This window comes from Ochotona princeps, chromosome X (genome assembly GCF_030435755.1).
Source record: "Ochotona princeps isolate mOchPri1 chromosome X, mOchPri1.hap1, whole genome shotgun sequence".
NCBI classification, from domain to species: domain Eukaryota; kingdom Metazoa; phylum Chordata; class Mammalia; order Lagomorpha; family Ochotonidae; genus Ochotona; species Ochotona princeps.
In genome coordinates, this window is record NC_080865.1 from 81,158,313 (window position 1) to 81,178,529 (window position 20,217).

Sequence of the window (20,217 nt, forward strand, 5' to 3'; positions counted from 1 at the left end):
GACTCCGATGTGCATTAATCCAAGTGATGAGCTGGGTGCACTCATACATGATCAGAAAATATTGCCAAGAGACCTTACAAAGCAATGGACCCTCACACTAGGACGTTGCAGAGATCTACAAAAATGCAAAGGTTAAAAGCACAGGCTCTTAAATCAGGCATGTCTGAGTTATCCCCTCACCCCCTCCACAACCTTCTGGTTATGTGATCGCAGTTGAAGTTATTTAAGTTCTTGAAATTTCCCCATCGGTAAAATCAGAAACTTGCAGTTGCTGTGAAGACTATAAACTAGGAAAATGCTCCTAGAGGACTTAAAATAGCATCTTCCAGCATGTGCATAGTATTCAGTCAACAGTAGCTGCTGCTATTACTTCCCTGAGGTTATCCTTAGACCTTGAGGATGCCACTGAACACTTGTGGCTCCCTCAAGCTGTGTCCTCAGGTTCCTGGACTCCCTAGGGGTCAGCCAGGGCACTCCCAGCCCTGGAAAGCAGAGGGTCTTGGCTTTGCCTACAAGGGCCAAAGCTTCTTACAGTTAATGATTTTATAAAACAGGGAAAAGTCTCAAATTGGGGCAGGCTTCCAAGGCACCAGGGAGGACAAAAGGGGCCTGCATGTACTCAAGAAATGTGCCAACTGCCAACGGCTGCAGGGGCGGGAAAGGGAGAAGGGAAGCTGGAGACACCCGAGCCAGACGACAAGAGTGGGCTATGTAAGGAATCAGTTTCTGTTGGGTGGGGCTGCATCAAGCTTTCTGGAACTCAAAAGATGCCAGCGGCAGTCCAAGAAAGGCATGGTTAGTGCCAGGAGATCTGCGCCAGCATCCCAGGCTGCGCTACTATGCAGCTCTTTGGCTGGACTGGACCTACTTTCAGACTAGTTTGTTAAATAATAAGGGCACATATCCACACTGCTGTGGTGGAGGAGACTCTCAGTCACTGGTGTTGGCTGAGCTGCTGCCTAAATAGCTCCTTTGCCCAGCTTGGGGTCCCACTCCCACTGCTGTCCTGGGGCTTCCCCAGGCGCAAGCAACAGAGCTGCAGCAGGCACCTGCCATGTGCAATTCCTCTCACACATTTCACCCCACACACTCCCAGTGGAGCAGTCTAAACTGAGGACCGCACACCAGCCCCGAGGCAGAGCTGCTGATTCCAAGCCCTCCAGGGGCACCTAGGGACTGCCAGTTTCATGAGGGCCTCACGTCACCACAGGCTTTGTTCTACATTCATCCGTTCCCACTTCCTCTTTTTTTCATCAAGGCAAATGGCACAAGGTACAATCCTCACTACTAGTTCTTGGTCTTCAGTGATGACGGGGACTCAGCACACTTCTTCGATGGAGCCTTCTACTGAACAGGCATTGGAAATTGAGTGGGACCCTGAGTTGAGGTTTCCTGATACATATTTTAGTACCCCCAGCTGCCACTTCCTGTCTCCAAATTCAGTGGCATGAGACTTCAAGCGCTTCAAAGCTTCTGGTCCAAGTGCCAAAAGGAGATGAAAAGAATTTGCAAACTGAAGACACTGGAGAGCTTCACAACTGCTTTTTAAGGATGTAGTTCATTGTAAAAAACTTACCCAGCACCTCCCATACGTCCAGAATTATGCCCCACAAGGTGCGAGGCTGCAAACAGCCTCAAACAGCAAAACAAAAGATGAGCTTGGGGCTTGAAGGGATGTTGAGTTTTGATCAGGGATAGCCATAATACAAGGTAATATGCTTGAAAGCTCAAGAGCTATAAGAGAGACAAGGGGCAGGGAAACAAGTTAGAAAACAGATCAGATAATGTTCAACAAGAGGAGTGACAGCTGCACCCTGGGGCAATACATGACTGGGTAAGAGTGAGCTCACACCGCTTGGAACTCGAAAGGAAGGATAAAATTTCAGCAATGTCCTGAAGAAAGGATGAAACTCAATGAGAGCTTGGGCATAGGGAGTGAAGGAAAAAAAATCAAAAGCAGACTATACGATCTAAGGAGTGTGGAGTGTTAGCATCATGGATAGAAAAACGGAAGCCAGAGAAAGCCAAGCTTGTTTCATGGGGATGCTGAGAAGTCTGGTTTTAAAATTTAAAATTATTTCAAATTACTTGGCTGAGGCCTTAGTTTTTATAAAGATGATCAATGTTGATTATAGAAATTTAATATATACAGAAATAATAAAGACAATAAAAATAACCCATAATATCACTCATCAAAGATAGCCACTTGCTAGTTATATGCTTTCCTTTCAGTTTGTACAATTTTTTTTAAATAAGGATGATCCTCTAGATTCCTTTTTGTAACCTGACTCAACCTGACACTTAATGCAGTATGGATGTTCTGAATAATCAAGTATTCTTTTAAAAATGTATTTATTTACTTACTTACTTATTTGACAGAGAAGGAGTGGAGATAGATAGATAGATAGATAGATAGATAAATAGATAGATAGATAGATCGATCTTTCATCCATTGGTTTATTTCCAAATGCCTGTAATAGTCAGGACTAGATGAAGCCAAAGGCAGAAGCCTAGAACTCAATTCAAGTCTGCTCCCTGTGGTAAGGACCTAACTACTTCAGCAGTCATCTGCTGCTCCACCCCGGGGGGAACACTAACGAAAAACTAGAATCAAAATGTAGATCTGGGGATCTGCCATGATGGCTCAGTGGCTAAATCCTCACCTTGCATGTGTTGGGATCCCATATGGGTGTCAGTTCATGTTCCTGGCAGCTCCACTTCCCTTCCAGCTCCCTGCTTGTGGCCTGGGCAAGCAGTAAAAGATGGGCCAAAGCCTTGGGACCCTGTACCCATATGGGAAACCTGGAAGAAGCTCCTGGTTTCTGGCTCCAGTTCAGCACACCTCTGGCCATTGCAGCTACTTGGAGAGTGAACCAGTAGATGGAATACCTTTCTCTCTGCAATCTCCTTTTCTCTGTAAATATGCCTTTCCAAAAAATTTTTTAAAAATCTTAAAAAAAGGTGGATCTGGGACTGGAACTCCAACATGACGTGGACATATCAAGTGGTGTCTTAACTGCTCTGAAAACAGCTTGCTTCAACAAGATATGCTTCCAAATTATTATTCTTATTAGCTACATAGAACATCAGCATAGAAATTTTCCATATATCTATGTATTTTAATTGGGAAGGCAGATGAAACTTATGGAGAGATGGAAAAACAGAAACACCTTCCATCTACTGGTTCACTTCCCAAATGGCCACAACAGCTGGAGCTGAGCGGATTTGAAGCCAGAAGCCAGAGGCTTCTCCAGATCTCCCCTACAGGTACAGGGTTCCAAGGTTTTGGGCAGTTCTACTGCTTTCCCAGGCCATAAACAGGGAGCTGGATGGGAATTGGAGCAGCCAGGACATGAACCATCACCACCCATATGCGATGCCGGCACTTGCAAGACAAGGATTTGGTGATTGAGCCACCGTTCTGGGCCCCATTTAGCACATTTCAACATGGCAATCAACAATTCTATTTTATTTTGTTTCTTCTTCTTCTTTTTTTTTTTTTTTTTTTTTTTTACATTTTCAAAATGCCTCTGATTCTTCCCTTTAGTTAAATTTCTGTAATTAAAGCTTTTTGTCTCAAAGAATACACACATTTCAAGGACTCTGATGCACACTGACTGACATATCATTCCAGAGAACAGTACAAACCTATATTTCTACCACTAATATATGAGAATGTTTGTCTATAAATGCTGAATTTCCTAGGCTTTTTAAGAAAAGATTTATTGCTTGAAAGGCAGAGTTACAATGAAAAAGGCTTGCCCGAGTGGTTGCAACAGCCAGGTCTGGGTCAGGCCAAAGCCAGGAGCCAGGAACTCCATCCTGATCTCCCATGTGAATAGCTGGGGCCTGAGTTCTTGCTGTTTTCCTAGGCACATCATCAGAGAGTTGGATCAAAAGTGGAGCATCTGGGGCCCTGCACAGTAGCCTAACGGCTAAATCCTCACCTTGCATGCGCTGGGATTCCATATGGGTGCTGGTTCGTAACCCGGCAGCTCCACTTCCCATCCAGCTCCCTGCTTGTGGCCTGGGAAAGCAGTCGAGGATGGCCCAAAGCCTTGGGACCCTGCACCCATGTGGGAGACCTAGAGGAGGTTCCTGGCTCCTGGCTTCAGATCGGCTCAGCTCCAGCTGCTGCGGCTACTTGGGCAGTGAACCAGTGGATGGAAGATCTTTTTCTCTCCTTCTCTCTGTAAACCTGATTTTCCAATAAAAATAAATAAATCTTAAAAAAGTGGAGCAGCTGAAACTTACTCCTATATGGATGGAATGCCTTCTCTGGAGATGGCAGCTTAACCTACTGCACCACAGTGCTAGAATTTCTTAGTCTTTTTAACCATATTCATTGAAAAACAACATCATGTTGTCTTACTTGCACTTTATTACTGAGAATAGGCTTTTTTTTCATTGTTCGATTGTGTATGTGCATTGTGTGTACACATGTAAGTTGCCAGCTTCGACCTTTGTCCATATTTTCAAATATGTGCTTGTATTTCTCTTTTGAATTTATCAAAGCATTTCATATATTAAAGAAAATAAGGTAGTTTTAATTTTGTTGTGAGCTATCCAGGGGAAGAAATCTAATAAGTTGTTAGCAATATGGGATTTTAGGCTCAGGGAGAATTCAGGACTGAGATATAAATTCAAGAATGAGAGATATGAAATTGGATGTATTCTCCAGGGAGAGAAGAGCTTAAAACTGGATATAAGAAATGCCCTGATTAAGGAAGAGAAAGATGGACAGGATTCTGCCAAGAAGAAGAAATGATCAGAAAAGTCAGAGGTACGCCAACAGTGCTCTGTCACCAAGGATTAAAGGGAAAGTCAGCAATTGCAGAGATTGGACCTCTTCCACCCACGTGGGAGACCTGAACCGAGGCTACAGTTTGGCTTAGACCTGGCTGTGGCCACTACCCGGGGAGTAAACCAGAGGCTGCAAGATCTCTACCTCCGTCTCTTCTTCCCTTTCTATTGTTCTAGCTTTCAAATAAACAAATAAAAATAAAAATAAACTGCACAGAAATGGCCATTGCTTTGGACTTGGTGAAGGTCACTGGTAACTCCAGAATCCTCATTTCTTCTCTACCTTTTACTTAGTAGTCACTACTCCTAAACTAACCAAACACATCATGCAGTAAGAGTCACAGACACTTGTAAATGTGTTCTTCTTGCTTCTCAAGATTTGAGTAGCGAACTTCTTATCTAAATCTCTGCAGTTCAGAAAACTTTGGGGGCCAGCATTTGTGGCACAGTGGGTTAGGATGCCATCCTGTATTGCCAGCATTCCGTATGGGTACTGGTTGGAGTTATGGCTGCTCCACTTTGGATTAAGCTCCCTGCTAATGTGCTTGGGAAAGCAGAAGATGGCCGTAGTGTTTAGGTCCCTGCAACCTACACAGGAGATTGGTATGGAGTCTCTGGCTCCTGGCTTCAGCCCGGCTCAGGCCTGGCTTTGTGGCCATTTGGTGAGTAAACAAGCAGTGGAAGATTCTCTCTCTGTTTCTCCGTAACTGTCTCTTATTTTTTCTTAAGAAAACAGAGAACTTCAACCATGTACTTGTATAGTTGCTGCTTCAGGAAATCCTGTCTAGCAAGCGCCATGAACTCTTGCTTTGATGACTATTATGTCAAGGTCTTCAGTATGAGTATCAGTCCTCATTGCTCAAAGCTAAACTTCGTGGAAGGAACAAGGACAGGACCTTGGGCTGAGTGTAAATTAACCCTATAAAGGCCTCTGAAAGTTTCCTCCTCTCTCAGCCCCTGATATCTTAACTCTCTGCTCTTTTTCCTTAAGCTAGTCTGAATTATCGAGATTCTGATTACTTTGATTGCAGTTAATTTGAATGGTTCCTTGACTACAGTGTACCCAAGAGGAGAAGGATGTGGCAACTTGGCTCAGTATGTCTGACATTAAAACCTCAAGTTGTCGGGCCCGGCGGCGTGGCCTAGCAGCTAAAGTCCTTGCCTTGAAAGCCCCGGGATCCCATATGGGCGCCGGTTCTAATCCCGGCAGCTCCACTTCCCATCCAGCTCCCTGCTTGTGGCCTGGGAAAGCAGTCGAGGACAGCCCAATACATTGGGACACTGCACCCACGTGGGAGACCGGAAGAGGTTCCTGGTTCCCGGCTTCGGATCGGCACGCATTGGCCCGTTGCGGCTCACTTGGGGAGTGAATCATCGGATGGAAGATCTTCCTCTCTGTCTCTCCTCCTCTGTGTATATCTGGCTGTAATAAAATGAATAAATCTTTAAAAAAAAAAAAACCTCAAGTTGTCATCTTGAGTAGCAGTTGAAGTCTTGAACTAAGATGCCTGAAAGATCATTCACCAAAATTGTAAATTGCACACCTTCCATAACCTTGCAATCTGCTCTCAGAATCCATTCTGCAGAGATTCACAAATCTGGACAAAGATCTATGTTCAGGAAATTCATTACAGCATTGCTTATAATACAGGAAGACTAGGAAAAAAACACCCTACATGTCCAACAAGAAGAAAACACTTAACTCAATTATGGCACATGCTTCTCCTGGAATATTCTGCAGCCACTAAGAGGGAAGTGGTAGTACTAGGCAGAAAACAAGCTGCAGAAGGAGCACCATATATAAGCACAAATAAACACAAAACCCTGAATATGTGCATTTGCAAGGAAATGCGTGAGAATGTAATAGAAGGCTGCAAAGACATTCAGCAAACCACTAAATGTGGCTTTCTCTGGTGGGGGAATGGAAATACGGGCCCAGTCAGGGAGAGAGGCAGTCTGCTGCTACATTGTTGGAGTCTTTTAGAGCATGAAGGTATTCACACATTACCTGTGTAATATAAAACATTTTTAATATGAGAAAAGAGAGTCCCTGCCCGGCTTTGCAGCAGGGGTAATTAGGATGCAGAGAGTCTGAGAGGCATTGAACGGAAGGCAAAATGAAAGAGTGTTCCTGAGAATCGGGACAGCCCCCACAGCCTTCCCCAGCCACGCTTCCTGTTTTCTCCTCATCTGCAGTCACCTGTGGTTTTGCAATACGTTATACCACATTTCATGTCATGGGCAGAAACACTGCTCTCTTTCTCTTCCTCCTCCTCCCCCCAAGAACGCAGGGCTGGCGATTTGTAATTGAATGTTCTTAAGGTTCCTGTTATGGAGCTAGCAGCTGTGCATCTCTCTCTCTTTCTCCCACTGTGGTCATTCTGAAGATAAAGAATCCCAGAAACACCCAAGTCAGCAACCCTGGAACCTCCCTTTAACCCCCACTCCCCATCCCCCACTCCCAACCTTCTGGCCCTCCTCTGACCTCAGTGGTGTGAGGCCTCTGGGAACTGAAAGGTGCATTTTGTGTCAATGGAGAATTTCCGGTCCCCATTTAAAACCAAGGTGCCTGGGCCCGGCGGCATGGCCTAGCGCCTAAAGTCCTTGCCTTGAAAGCCCCGGGATCCCATATGGGCGCCGGTTCTAATCCCGGCAGCTCCACTTCCCATCCAGCTCCCTGCTTGTGACCTGGGAAAAGCAGTTGAGGACGGCCCAATGCATTGGGACACTGCACCCGTGTGGGAGACCCGGAGGAGGTTCCTGGTTCCCAGCATCGGATCGGTGCGCATCGGCCTGTTGTGGCTCACTTGGGGAGTGAATCATTGGATGGAAGATCTTCCTCTCTGTCTCTCCTCCTCTCTGTATATCTGGCTGTAATGGAATGAATAAATCTTTAAAAAAAATAAAAAATAAATAAAACCAAGGTGCCTGAGTTAATGGCTGCTGTTCTGAAAGATGAGAGCTCGGAAGTTTGGCCCCATCACTAAGCTCTGCTGAAACTTTTCTCGTTAAGCCGTTTGCATCCAAATACTGGACAGGGCTAAAAATACACAGGTACACAACATGGCTTCTCCTCCTGAGCCTTGCCAGTTGCTGAGGAAGGGCCCAGATTGCCCCACACTTCCCCTTGCTCCCTCTCCAACGGAGCCAATAGACTGGCCTTCTCTGCAACTCTCCACCCACCTCACACTGATCTCTGTTAGACCCTGCAAATCTCCACCACTGTCAAAACCAATCCATCAGTTTGGGGGATGTACAATGAAATATGCAGGAGCTGAAAAAAGTGTTTTCTAAAAAACCTGATGACCTGAGGAAGTGCTCACCAAATATTGTCAGGCGAAACAAAACAGAAAACCAGCACAGCCAGGGTCATCTCAACAATGGCAAAAAAAAAAAAACCACACACACACACACACACACACACACACTTTTTAAAAGAGTAGAACAGACACCAAAATCATGACATTGACTACTTTGGAGTAGAAGGTTGTAGGCGATGTTGCTTTTCTGTGTTTCCCAAATTTTCTTTAACAGGCACATTTTAATGTTATACTCAGGGAAAAGTGGTTATTTTTTTAAGGCTCTATGATGACAGTTATGATATTTTGCTAGGCAGGAAAGTGGCTTCTGACATTTCAGAAATCTTAAACTACAACCAAAAGGCTGCTTCACTCACAGATAGCCAGAACACTTGGTTAATCAGAACAATCAGCTTTGGGGCAGTTTTTTGTATGTAAGACATTTACTTTGCTAATAATATAATAAAACCCTATTCTCTTATAATTTATTATTGCATATAATATATATATAACAAGTATAACTTACTATTGTAAAGACTTAAGTGAACCAGAAGTCAAATGACACACACTTAGACAAGTAACAGAGACTTGAACAAACAATAAGGTGACTGATAGCCCACTGCCTCCTTGGAAGTCACTGTATTAGCAACTATATGATCCACAGAAGTGCTGCCAACTTCTCAGAGGCTTTAAAAAAAAACTTCCAGTATAGCCAACACATCAGATACAATGATTTTCCTGCCAGACCAAGAAAACACTGACAGTAGCAGCAACACCCTGTACTGAGGTGTTTCTCTTGGCCTTTCCCAAAGAGAAATAAGACGTGCAAAAATGGGCAGTGCGTCTAAGCACTCTCAGGGATGCCCTTCTTTTTTTTTTTTAAAGATTTATTTATTTATTTATTTAAAGATATATTTTCATTGCATTTCCTTTTAAAAAAAAACTAATTACATTGCATTATGTGATACATTTTTTATGCACTGGGATTCCCCCTGCCCCTCCCAAAACCCTCCCCCCACTGCGGATTGCTCCACCTTGTTGCATTTCCATACTTCAAATTCAGTTGACATTCTTTCATTGGAGGTATTTATCAAGCATAAAGTCCAGCATCTTATTGTCCTGGTAAGTTCAATGGTTTCTTGGTGAGACCATCTCTGGTCTGAAGGTAGAGCCGGCAGAGTATCATCCCAATCAATTAAGAGCCCCAACATAATATTTCCAACCATTTACAACATTATGGCATTAATTGACATGGTATTGATTAACCAATATGTTAATAGGAAAATGCAGGTTCTCAACCACAACCTGTGACGTCTTCATAGACATTTCAATCTTGGTTTACATTCAATCGTGTTCTATACACCTTAAAATGGCTTAGATGGCTATTCAGCTGTCTCATGCCTATTTTAATTTTAGTCTTTAGCAGTTTATAGCCTTGAAGCATGTTTTCGCTGAACCTGGCTGTTTTTCAGGTGGTCTAACTCTATAATTCTAACAGGATATATGTCAACTGTTTAGGTGAGCATGTTTAGGAGGGGTGTGCAGAGAAATCTTCCATACCCCAGTGAGGAGTAACTAATCTTTGTGTCCCACCCAGTGAGTTATAAGTACATCCCTGCTGACCGTTTCCTGTCCGTTTCTAAGCTTTCCTTGCTGTTCTCTGTCTATCTATTCTAGTTTTGTTTGTTTGTTTTGAGGGGTTTCTGGAGCGCTCCTGATGGTTATTACGAGAGGGGGTGGGGACCCAAAATTGGAAGCAGGCAAGGACCAGAGAATGGAGCTCCTCTCCCTAGTCCGGAAGGAAGTTTACTGTTCTTCTGTTTCTGTGGACCACTCAGGGAAGGGATGCCCTTCTGAAGGAAAGAAGTGTAGGGGACCCTGGGGAAGCACAAGGGGGATCATCCTTACCATGCAAGGAGTGGAAGTGCCACTTTTAGCAAATCCAGTACATGACACTGATTTTAATATATATGATAAGGAACTAGTGCTGTGGCACAGTGAGCTAAATTGCTGCCTGTAGCACCAGCATCCCTTATGGATGTTCTAATTCTAATCCAGCTCCCCGTTAATGTGCCTTGGAAAGCAGCTGAAGATGGCTAATCCTTGGACCTCTGCACCCACACAAGAGACGTGAATGGAGTTCCAGGTTCCTGATTTTGGTATTGCGCAGCCCTGGCTGTTGGGGACATTTGGAAATTGAACCAGCAGATGGGAGCAGATAGAAGATATCTTTCTCTCAATCCCTATCGGTAACTTGGCCTTTCAAATAAATAAAACACACAGCAGGCTTTTATATATATACACACACACATACACACACACACACACAAGATAAATTCCAAAGTGGCTTTTCATTCTATAAAAGGATTCACAGTAGGAATCCATTAACTAGCCAGCTCTTGTGGTGCGTCGAAAACGAAAACGGGCTTCAACAGACACTCAGCTGTATCTTTATAGGAAAGACCACAGCTACGCACACCTGCATGGACAGAAAGAGCGGGAAGGCCTGTGTCTCTAGTGCGCTTACAGAGTCCCTGCTGAGCTGAGAGCAGAAGCTGATCTTCTCACCAACTCTCTCCCCACCCACTCTCTCCCCACCCAGCTCAAGAGTCAGAGCAGGAAAGGGGGGGCGGGGGATGGGGTGGAGCTGAGTCTGCCACCTCATTTGGAAGCAGAAGCAGGCAAGGGCCTCAAAGAAACCAGGCTGCAACACAAGGATACAGAACTATACAATATTAAGGGCTGGAAACGCCCAGAAAGATCACCTCATGCAATCCACTCTGTTTTGCAAAAGAGGAAACAGAGACCGGGTGAGAGGAAGTGACTTGTCCCAAGTCAGAATGATTTAGTGGCAATGAGTGGCGCTAGGATTCCCCGCCCCAGTCAAGCCTACTGCGGCTCTTAAATGGAAAACCTGACTCAAAAGGCTGAGGTATTTCTTTACACAACTAAAAAGTCTGGAACATCGCCCTTGATACTGGTCAGGAGCAGACAGTTCAGGGAACGCAACCTGTGAGCCTGAGGGCTCACCACGTGGCTCTGGGCCACAGATGGCAACTGAGGTAGTGTATGACCACAGACGACGACCGGTGCTCCTCCTTTCTCCTTACACCCCCACTCCCTACACCCCCACTTGCCTAATTCCCTCATCTTCTGATTCCAGCTCAAGCTGCAGCAAGGCCCATTGCCAGCTCTGCTCAAGAGCCCCAGAGCTAAGAATCCCTATCTAAAGACTTAAGTCTGAGTCCAGGTTTAAAAAGATCTCTGCCCCAGGCTGGCCAGTCACCTTTCCCAGGAGAGCCACACAAATCCCTTCCAACTTCCCCCTTCCTGTCACCATAATCTCAGCAGTTTCCTAGGTGTGTCTGGCCTTTTCTACCTCCAATCTGTTTCAAAAAAGAAAAGCTTCTACCCACAGGCCTCTGGGTGAATGCCCAACTGCCCTCTGGGGAGCGTGAATTTGCCTCTGCCTCCATCTGGTCTCGTTTACTGGGGATCTGAAACAAAACAAGCCCAGTTCCTGCCTCAGCTCCAGTGTTCAGGGCTAGGGGCCTCCCTCCACTGTGAAAGGAAACCCAACACCATCTCACACCTCCTCAGGGCCAGGAAGGTACTGGTCTGCTCCTGTTACCCCACGGCCATGGAGGGCCCTGGCAGGGGGAAACCTGAGCTTACAGAGCAGTCCCTGAAAAAGCCTGCAAATCCCACTCTTCTGCTGCCTCTTCCTCTCACCACCTTCAGAGAGTGCAATGGATGACCCAACGCCAGGGCCAGCAGAGAGCCGCCTGCATCCTTCAGCAGATGGCTGTCTCTAATGAGAAGATACCGGAGAAGGGGGGAGAGCATCATTCCTCACCCTCCAGAGCACGTGGCCTCCCTCCCCTGGGCAGGCAGCAGAGAAGCCCACGATTTCCAATCCCCACAGCAGAAACTGCCTCTCTGCCAAACTGAGGAGGAAGGGGCTGTGTTTCTCATTTATTCTGCTCCCCCTCCCTCCAGTTGTTACTTAAAATAATCCATCCCTCCATGGCTGGTAGCTCCAAGATTTTTATTTAAAGCAATATGGAGAGAAAAAAGAAAAGAAAACCCACACACAACCCGTGACTGTGCTATGTTGTATTGAAGCAGAGAATTTTTTTTAACACCAGTCTTCAGATCACCCAAGTATACCCTTATGAGGGAGCTGGCAGGGGCGTGGGGGCTAAAATACAATCAGAAGAGGGAGGGGAGCAGGCAAAACATTCATTTCTTAGAAACACTGTAAAGGCAAGTAGCCAAAAAACAACAATAATAAAGAATTGGTATCATCTGGTGCATGTTTTATTGCTTCATCACCTGACCAACAAGAACACTTTGGACTAAGTCACTTGGTCTCCCTGCACACATAAAATGAAGAGAACAATAAGACTTATCCAGGAAACTGTTGGGGAAAATGAAATCATACAGATGGAAGCATTTTGAGATAGTTGAAACATGTTCCATAGATCCAGTTTTCCGTGTCTCTCTGTCTCCTCCTCCCCGCACCCATCTGTCTTGGATGGGAGTTTTAATGTACATGCAACGAAAAGTCTTTTTCAATTGCTCATACTAATGCTAAACCACAGCTCTGATCATCTACAAACCCAGGAAAGTTCAGAAATCAGTCATATTTACATTCAGAATATCTTTTTTCAGGGGACTTATCTTCCTAATTAGTTTTGCTCAGTATAGTGCAATGGGTTTGCTCCCTTCTAGCTCACAAAGGGAGGGACCATGCTGGGCAACAAAGCTGGCAATTAATAGCAAATTTACAGCAGAGTATCCACAAAGAAAATGTTATGCACATGACTGCAGATCATACTCACTTTCTACTTTCCAGACACATCATTCGGCTCTGAGGCAGTTTTGCATAAGACCACTCATATCCCCAGCATTTAGGATGTGAAGCGGAATCAGGGATTATTCCTGCCCCTCATCTGGAAGCCCTGAGAGGGCAGAGTTCCTGTGTGCCTTGGCTACCACCACATCCCCAGCACCTGGCACAGGGCCTAGCCCAGCTGGTACCTAAGGAACACTGTTGAAGGGATGAATGAAAATAAAAGGGATGAATCCACAAATGAAATGTTCCCAGCCAAGTAGCAGAGGTACAACCTCCCCCATCTTCACATCTACCCACTTCCTATTCTGAAGTCTTCAGGAAGCCCTTCTGTCACCCACTGTCCCCATCCACTGCTAGAGTAGGTCCCCTGGTAATGAAGTCACACAGTTGTCGCTGTCCTGGGGGCATTCATTACAATGATGATTGAATAATGATTTGTGTTGGTTTCCACTACTGGATTGTAAACTTCTTGCAAAAGAGACATACGCATATGGGGAGCCTTTCACTCCCTCTCAACTTTTTCTTTTGAAAAATTGACACACAGAAAATTTGGAAAATAATGCCATGGTTGTCCATCTACCCTCTTTTTTAAAAATATTTGGAGCAGTGTATAACTTTCTTCATATCTGAATCTGCAGTAGGTCCATGGGTGAATATCAGGGTTTGTTTTCCTTGCTTAGAGTACAGGATTATCTTTACTGTGCGATGGCAGGCATTGCCAAGGCAGGAAACTAGGAGGGGAATCGAAGGGAAACCACCATTGGATAACAAGACCAGTGTGGGGTGGTAGCAATCTTTGCTCTATGCAGCTGCTCTGGGACACTGGCCCCTGTCCAAACTTCCTAGGGCACGTGGAGCCTCCACCACCACCTTTTATTAGGGAGAACAGTCATTATCTAAATTGCCACAGGGAAAGGCATCATTGTTCACAATGTAGGATAGATTTGAAGCCAGAATCAACAAGATAATCTCCCTATGGGCCAGCACTTACTATTGCCTGCATTTCAAAATGCAACGTTGAAAGAAGCAGGTCAGGGTAAGAGACATAAACAAGTTGTGTCACCTTTCTAGAGTGCATTAGAGGCAGCCTTCAGCATTTTGCAGCTGAGGCAACACAAGGATTTCCTATAATTCCGATTACTTCACAGTGTCCACAATTTGGCTCTCCAATTAGACCATGAGCTTGAAAGTCATGAACTGTGTCTCCTATCCTTTTATTTTTTGTATAGTTGTTTAGGGCTAGCATTTAGCACTGGAATCTAACAGTCATGGACACAGTGGAGAGCCTTCTCAGAACCCTTGGTGGTTTTTATTCAAATGGGATGGAATTGTACTAAGGTACCTCAAAGTTCAAGGAAAAAAATGTGGTGCAAAAAAATTTCAAAATCCATGCATAGCATTTTCAAAATACACTTCTTCATGAACTTATTGAAAATCTCTGGTGCACATGAATCTCCAAAACAATTTGCACCAATACACTCAGCTTTGAATTCCGTTTTCCTTGAAATTTTCAAAGTACCAAATTATGTACCAAAGAACTGAACTTCCAAACGTAGGCCTTATCCAACAACTGCAGGGCCTGATTTAATCACGAAAGATGTTCAGCCACAGTGACCCTTCCCCGACTCTGGAAAGGACATTGCCCATCTATAGCAAGACAGGACTCACAGGACATGTCTCAGCAGTCATTACAAAGAACTCCTATCTAGCAGCATTTAGGCTTCCTTGCTAGTCTTCTCTCCCCAAATCCTGGATAAACATTCCTTGAAAGAAACAAGCAGCAAGCAGTCCTGCAAGGTCTTCTGAGTTAATTCCAACTTCCTCTGGTGAATTACAATTTCTTCAGACACAAAGGAGAGCAGAGAGACAAATGACACATAAACAAGAGCTTCCCTGGTTGGGGGGGGGAGATGGTAGAGGAGGGATGGAGAGTGACGTCAGCCTTCCCAGAAACCAATTTATCACAATAACAAGGTCTCAAGCGCTTGGGTTGCTTGTCCAGCTTCAGAATCTGGTGTAAAATTATGCTCTTCATCATGCAGGATGCCAAGGCCAGTCAGAGCAAACTGGAACCATGCCAAGAAAACCAAGTGGTCCCAAACCACCCAGAGCCCTTCAGCAGCTGAACAAAGGCCAGCTCTGGGTGCAAGAGTTGTGCTTGAGATGAAACACAACCTTCTGGAATGTTCCCCCAAGCAACAACTGCCTGAAGTCCTAATCCAGGCAAGGGGAGTGTGGCCAGATCAATGTAAACTCATTAGCTGACAAGAAAAATCATTCGTGCCATTTCTGGTCACTAAAGATGGAATAAGTGTCACCCTGGAGACTACTCCTCCACTCCAGCTATGCCATTTCTAACATGCAGGTAATGAGGAGCAGAAAATCACTCTCAGAGCCTTCAAAAACGTGACAGCAAGAAGAATTATGGGGTCAATCTTGGAGGAAAGCGAATTACCTCAAATTCCACTATCACAGAGCATTGTCTCCCGTGGACTTCTGGTCCTTCCACATCATGACTGCGTAAGAAGCTCAGTGCTGAGGTGTGCAGGAATTGGGGGAGGTTTCAAGAGAGGATCCTGCCCATTTGAACTAAGGGGGTGGAAGTAAGTCATCAATAGTTCTACTGCGGAGCACATGCTAGCAGATTCTGGGTTCAGATTTTTAAAGCAGATCCATTTCCATTACAACAAATACCTTAGAGGTGGGCGTGTTTGTTTATTTTGTTTAGTGTTGCACTGGGAGTGCCTGTTAGAACTATTTTCCAAACCAAGGTTTTAAAACAGCTTTATGTGGTTTGGAGATTTTCATCAAGTAATAGCTGGTGTCTGGAGATCTGGTGCACTGCTACCTCCGTCTCCTCATCTCAGTGTGGGTGGGCCTCTTAGCAGGCCAGATACTCAAGAATGAATAGAAAAGCTAGGTTTTCCTCACAAATGGAACCAACTCTGCCCTTTACAATCAACTTCTGGTCTAAAAACAAAACCAAACAAACATGGAGCCTCAGGTCACTTCGGTATGATTCCTCTGCATCACCCAGCCCGGAAAACTTCAGTTTCCTAAATGAAGATGGTTTTTTTCAGAGTTGGCTGCCAACAAAAAGAGAAGACAGCAGCGCTTTTGCAAGTCTCACACTTAATTTTCCTGAGTCCCCATAGAAGGAAACCAGCTCCCCAGGTTTTGGCACATGAGCCCAGCTACACGAAACACGCACTCAGAACAGATACCCCAGACGGAGGTCCGCGCCAGAACACGCCAAAATACGCAGCCAGCCATCTCCAGGCCCGCCAAAGACACCTCATAAAAACGCACAGATGGGACCCAGAGGCACCCAGCACAAGCAGCCGACAGAGAGGCATTCGGACACATGGACAGACACCAGAGACACGCACACTCCAACAGGCAGGCTCATTTAGGGTCACAGACACAGCCCGGCCGCTCGGGCAGGCACGAGTGCTTGCGCGTGCACAGACGCAGTCACATATGCAATGCATATGGAGAAACCCTACCTCAGTCAGTCACCTCCCCGCCCCCCTCGCCAGTCACCGCTTTTGACCCTCCAGGCTAGCCCCAGTCCCGCGCGTTCCTCCTCCTGAACGCTCAGGGGTCCTGGCCAGCAGCTGTGCGCAGAAGGGCAATGAGGCCAGGGTGCCACGGACCCGGGGCGCTAGGCAGCTCGTGGGGCCATTCATTCGGCAACGCCCCAGCGGCGGGACTGCAGCTGCAGCTAAGGAGGCGGCGGCGCTTACCGCAGTTCTCCGGCAAAGCAAGTTCAGCTGCCTACCGACGGGCCAGGAACCCCAGGCAGCCCATTCAGCCTTAGGCCGACTAGGGAGACTGAGCCGCTGACGCTGCGAGCAGAATTACAGCCGTGCCGCGGGTCCCAGGTGTTCCCCAGTGCCCTCTTCTCTTTGGCTGTGGCGGCAGCCAGGACTCCTCGACCCTCCCCAGGCTCCCGACCCTGGCGTTGGGTACCAAAGCGCCGCACTCACCACCTGGCGAGCTATATCGGTCGCTGCCATCGCTCCTGCGTCCGCCAGGGCTGCCACGGGTGCCGCCGCAACGGGAGCTACTGCACAGGAAACCGAGGAGCTCTTCCGACAAAGAGAAAGTGTTACACTTCGGGCGCGACCAAGTCCGGTGGGGGGAGGTGCGAGGGAGGGGCCCCCCTTGCCGCCGCTCCAACCCCAACCTCTCCTCTATCGCCCACCCCCTCGGAAGTAGGCTACCTGGAGGGGGTGGCTGGAACGCGCTGCCGTGCCACTACTGCGAGCCCACTTCCAGTTCTCCCTGAACCCCAGCCATAGGCCTCCGTCCAGGGGGGCGGAGGCTGCCCCTCAGTGACCACGTCCTCTGCCCGCACCCCCCCTGCCACTAGGCTCCATGGTACGTCCCGACCTCTGCTGAATTGTCACACCCCCCTGCTCTCCCCTACATCCCTGAGTCCCCAGACCCTGAAGACTGGATGGGAGCCACTGCCCCTCCCCCTCTGGCTCTCAGTTCGGCGGCAGAGCGCTGCGGTCCTCTCTCCCTCCGCCTAGCACCCTGTACTCTCTCTTTCGTTCCACCGAGATCCCAGGGTGCTAGGTGGGAGCGCTGGCCGCTGGAGTCTCAATGCCCTGTGCCCCTACCCCAACCCGCCGCCATATCCATGGCCTGGGAATCTTGTGGGAGGAGGGAATTGGGGGATGCGGGTTGAAGGAAGAGGGGAATTTGGGGTGGGGGGATTAGGGGGCTGCGGCATCTTTAGCTCCATATTGCAGCGTAGAAAGGGGCAGCTGGGGGGCGAGCTGCACTGCGGTCGCTCAACTGAGCCGTAACATGTGGAGTCCAAGGCCAGGGGTCCGGAGACGTCCCTTCCCAGCCCTAGCTTTTTCAAGCCTCGGATCCTATGGACTGTAATAACATCTAGCCGAGCTCACCACCATTGGGTACTGTAATGCAAACGAACCCCACGCCTCTTCTCTCCCAGCCGGCTTCAGACGCTCAAGCCAGAGCTGAGCCTCAGGCTACCCACCAGGGGCCCGTGGCGGGTTGGCGGTGTTGGGGGGAGGTCTCAGACGAAAGATTGAAGGCCCACAGCTCCTTGGAGTGGGATGGAGGGGCAAGGTAAGCGGAGCAGCCTCTAGCAGCCAGCTGCCACTTGCTATCCCCCTTAACAGGAATTCAGCACGGGACGAAGCTGGGACGGCGCGCAGCTGGGAGAGCCTCTGAGGCAGAGATTGTGGCTGCCCTCCTTTTTCTCCTGGCCAACCGCTGTCCCTGGCTCTCTCCATCTCTCCAGTCCTGACGCCCTCCCAACCTCTCCTGGGATTGGCCCCTCACTAGCTGCCAGTGACTAGAGAACTGCCTTAGATTTGGGGTGCCCCAGGGGTAGGCTGGCAGGAGAGACATTTGCACTTCTCAAAAGGCTGGGCACCTGGCCTCAAAGAGGGATCTGGCTTGGGGAGATGTGGCAGGTCTATTGCGGGGAAAACTCGGTGCAGGAGGACTCCATGGAGTATGAGAGACCACCCCCCAGAGGTCCAAGACAGGAGAGGGTGGGTAGAGGAGAGGGGAAAAGAAAAGTAGAAACGGGGGGGGGGGGAAGAGAGGGACTCAGAGGTCAAAGGCAAGCCAAAGGAGTTGCCACAAACAGCCCACACCTGGCCCCTGCTTCCACCTGCCGGACAGTGCATCTCACACTCCACAGAACAAAATGCATGTGAAGTGCCCACTGGCAAAGGATTCAGATGGGGGAGGGGCATGCAGAAGAGTCACAGAAAAGGCATAACAGTAGAGATAGTCATATGCAGCCAAGTACTCAAAAAGCACCCCCTGGGACTGGCATTGAAGGTTAAACTGCCACCTGTAATGCCAGCATCCCACATGAGCACCCATTGGAGTCCTGGGTGCTGCTCCACTTTCAATATAGCTTTCAACCCAAGTCATTGGGTCCCTGAACCCACGTGGGAGACATGCGTGGAGCTCACGGCTCCAGGCTTTGGATCGGCTCAGCTCCAGTCATTGCTGCTACCAATGGATGGAAGATTCTCTCTTTGACTTTCTTTCTTTTTTTTTTTAAGATTTATTCAGTTTATTACAAAGTCAGATATACAGAGAGGAGGAGAGACAGAGAGGAAGATCTTCCGTCCAATGATTCACTCCCCAAGTGAGCCGCAACGGGCCGGTGCGCGCCGATCCGAAGCCAGGAACCTGGAACCTCTTCCAGGTCTCCCACGCGGGTACAGGGTCCCAAGGCTTTGGGTCATCCTCGACTGCTTTCCCAGGCCACAAGCAGGGAGCTGGATGGGAAGTGGAGCCGCTGGGATTAGAACCGGCACCCATATGGGATCCCGGGGCGTTCAAGGTGAGGACTTTAGCCGCTAGGCCACGCCGGGCCCTCTCTTTGACTTTCAAGTAAATAAATCTTTAATTAAAAAAAAAAGGAAATGATGTATCTCTTTTGACCCGTTGTTGTTTTGGAGACCCAGCTGTGGCCCGAAGAGATGAGTCTGGTATAGCCAAGGACTAAAACATGGGGCTTCTGTGGGACAGATGGCACAAGCTCTCAGGGCAGATGGCAGGTTGCAAAGCAGAGGGGCAGCTGGAGTTTCCGAAACCCTATGGAGCATTTGGCAGGCCCCAGAGGAGGGGCCAGGGCCTAGATTTAGGTGGCAATAACACCAAATAAGTCATATTAACCAGGGCTAAATATGAAACTTGGACCCTGACTAGTCAGGGATGGGGATTCAGAGGTGACTGGCTACATAGGGAGTACTTCTCTCACAAAGGTGACACGTTGAGGCTTGGAAGGAGCCTGAGACCCCTGCCTGTGATCTGGACATGGGGATTGGGGATGGGGGTAGGGAGAGAAACATGCAGGTGGAAGCCAGGGCTGCCAGGAGGATTAAGCTACAGGATGCCTGTGAGAATCCTACAGGGCTCCACAATGATTCTGCCTGCTGTCTAACTCCCCTGCTCTGTCCCTCATGCCTAGTGATCCTACCTGAGCCAGCATCTGTTTGCAGCCAGTGCCAAGGGAACCTTGGTATGGAATCCTTGATGTCCAACCTGTGTGTATCTATAGCCTCCCAGAGCCTTATGTGGAAGCCTCCTGTTCCAAATGCTACCACTCACATAGATGCAACCAAGTGTGTAATTCAAGTCTCCTGAAACTGTTTGGTTCCTCCTGCAGTTGCAAAACCCCAGAGGGGCAGTTGCAAAATCCCAGAGGTTTACAGCTGCAGGGGTCTCAATTTTCCTAGGGTATGAGTTAGT

The 20,217-nt window shown here is 47.6% G+C and overlaps 1 protein-coding gene across 7 annotated transcripts in view; it reads right to left on the bottom strand.

Annotated features, from left to right (window-relative positions):
• Positions 1–17,214, bottom strand: part of SEPTIN6 (septin 6) — a 74,790-nt gene extending 57,576 nt beyond the window's left edge. The window contains exons 1-2 of one of the 7 annotated variants that reach the window (XM_058659116.1): positions 17,187–17,214; positions 16,950–17,051 (exon numbers count right to left, since the gene is read on the bottom strand). In XM_058659116.1, the coding sequence (XP_058515099.1) occupies positions 16,950–16,979 (30 nt within the window). In that variant the 5' untranslated portion in view covers positions 16,980–17,051; positions 17,187–17,214. Of the gene's footprint in view, positions 1–10,629; positions 10,661–16,706; positions 16,842–16,949 lie in introns of those variants that run through there. The other 6 variants (XM_004587643.2, XM_058659117.1, XM_058659118.1 and 3 more) reach the window with 6 other exon arrangements.
• Positions 17,215–20,217: the final 3,003 nt, after the last annotated feature.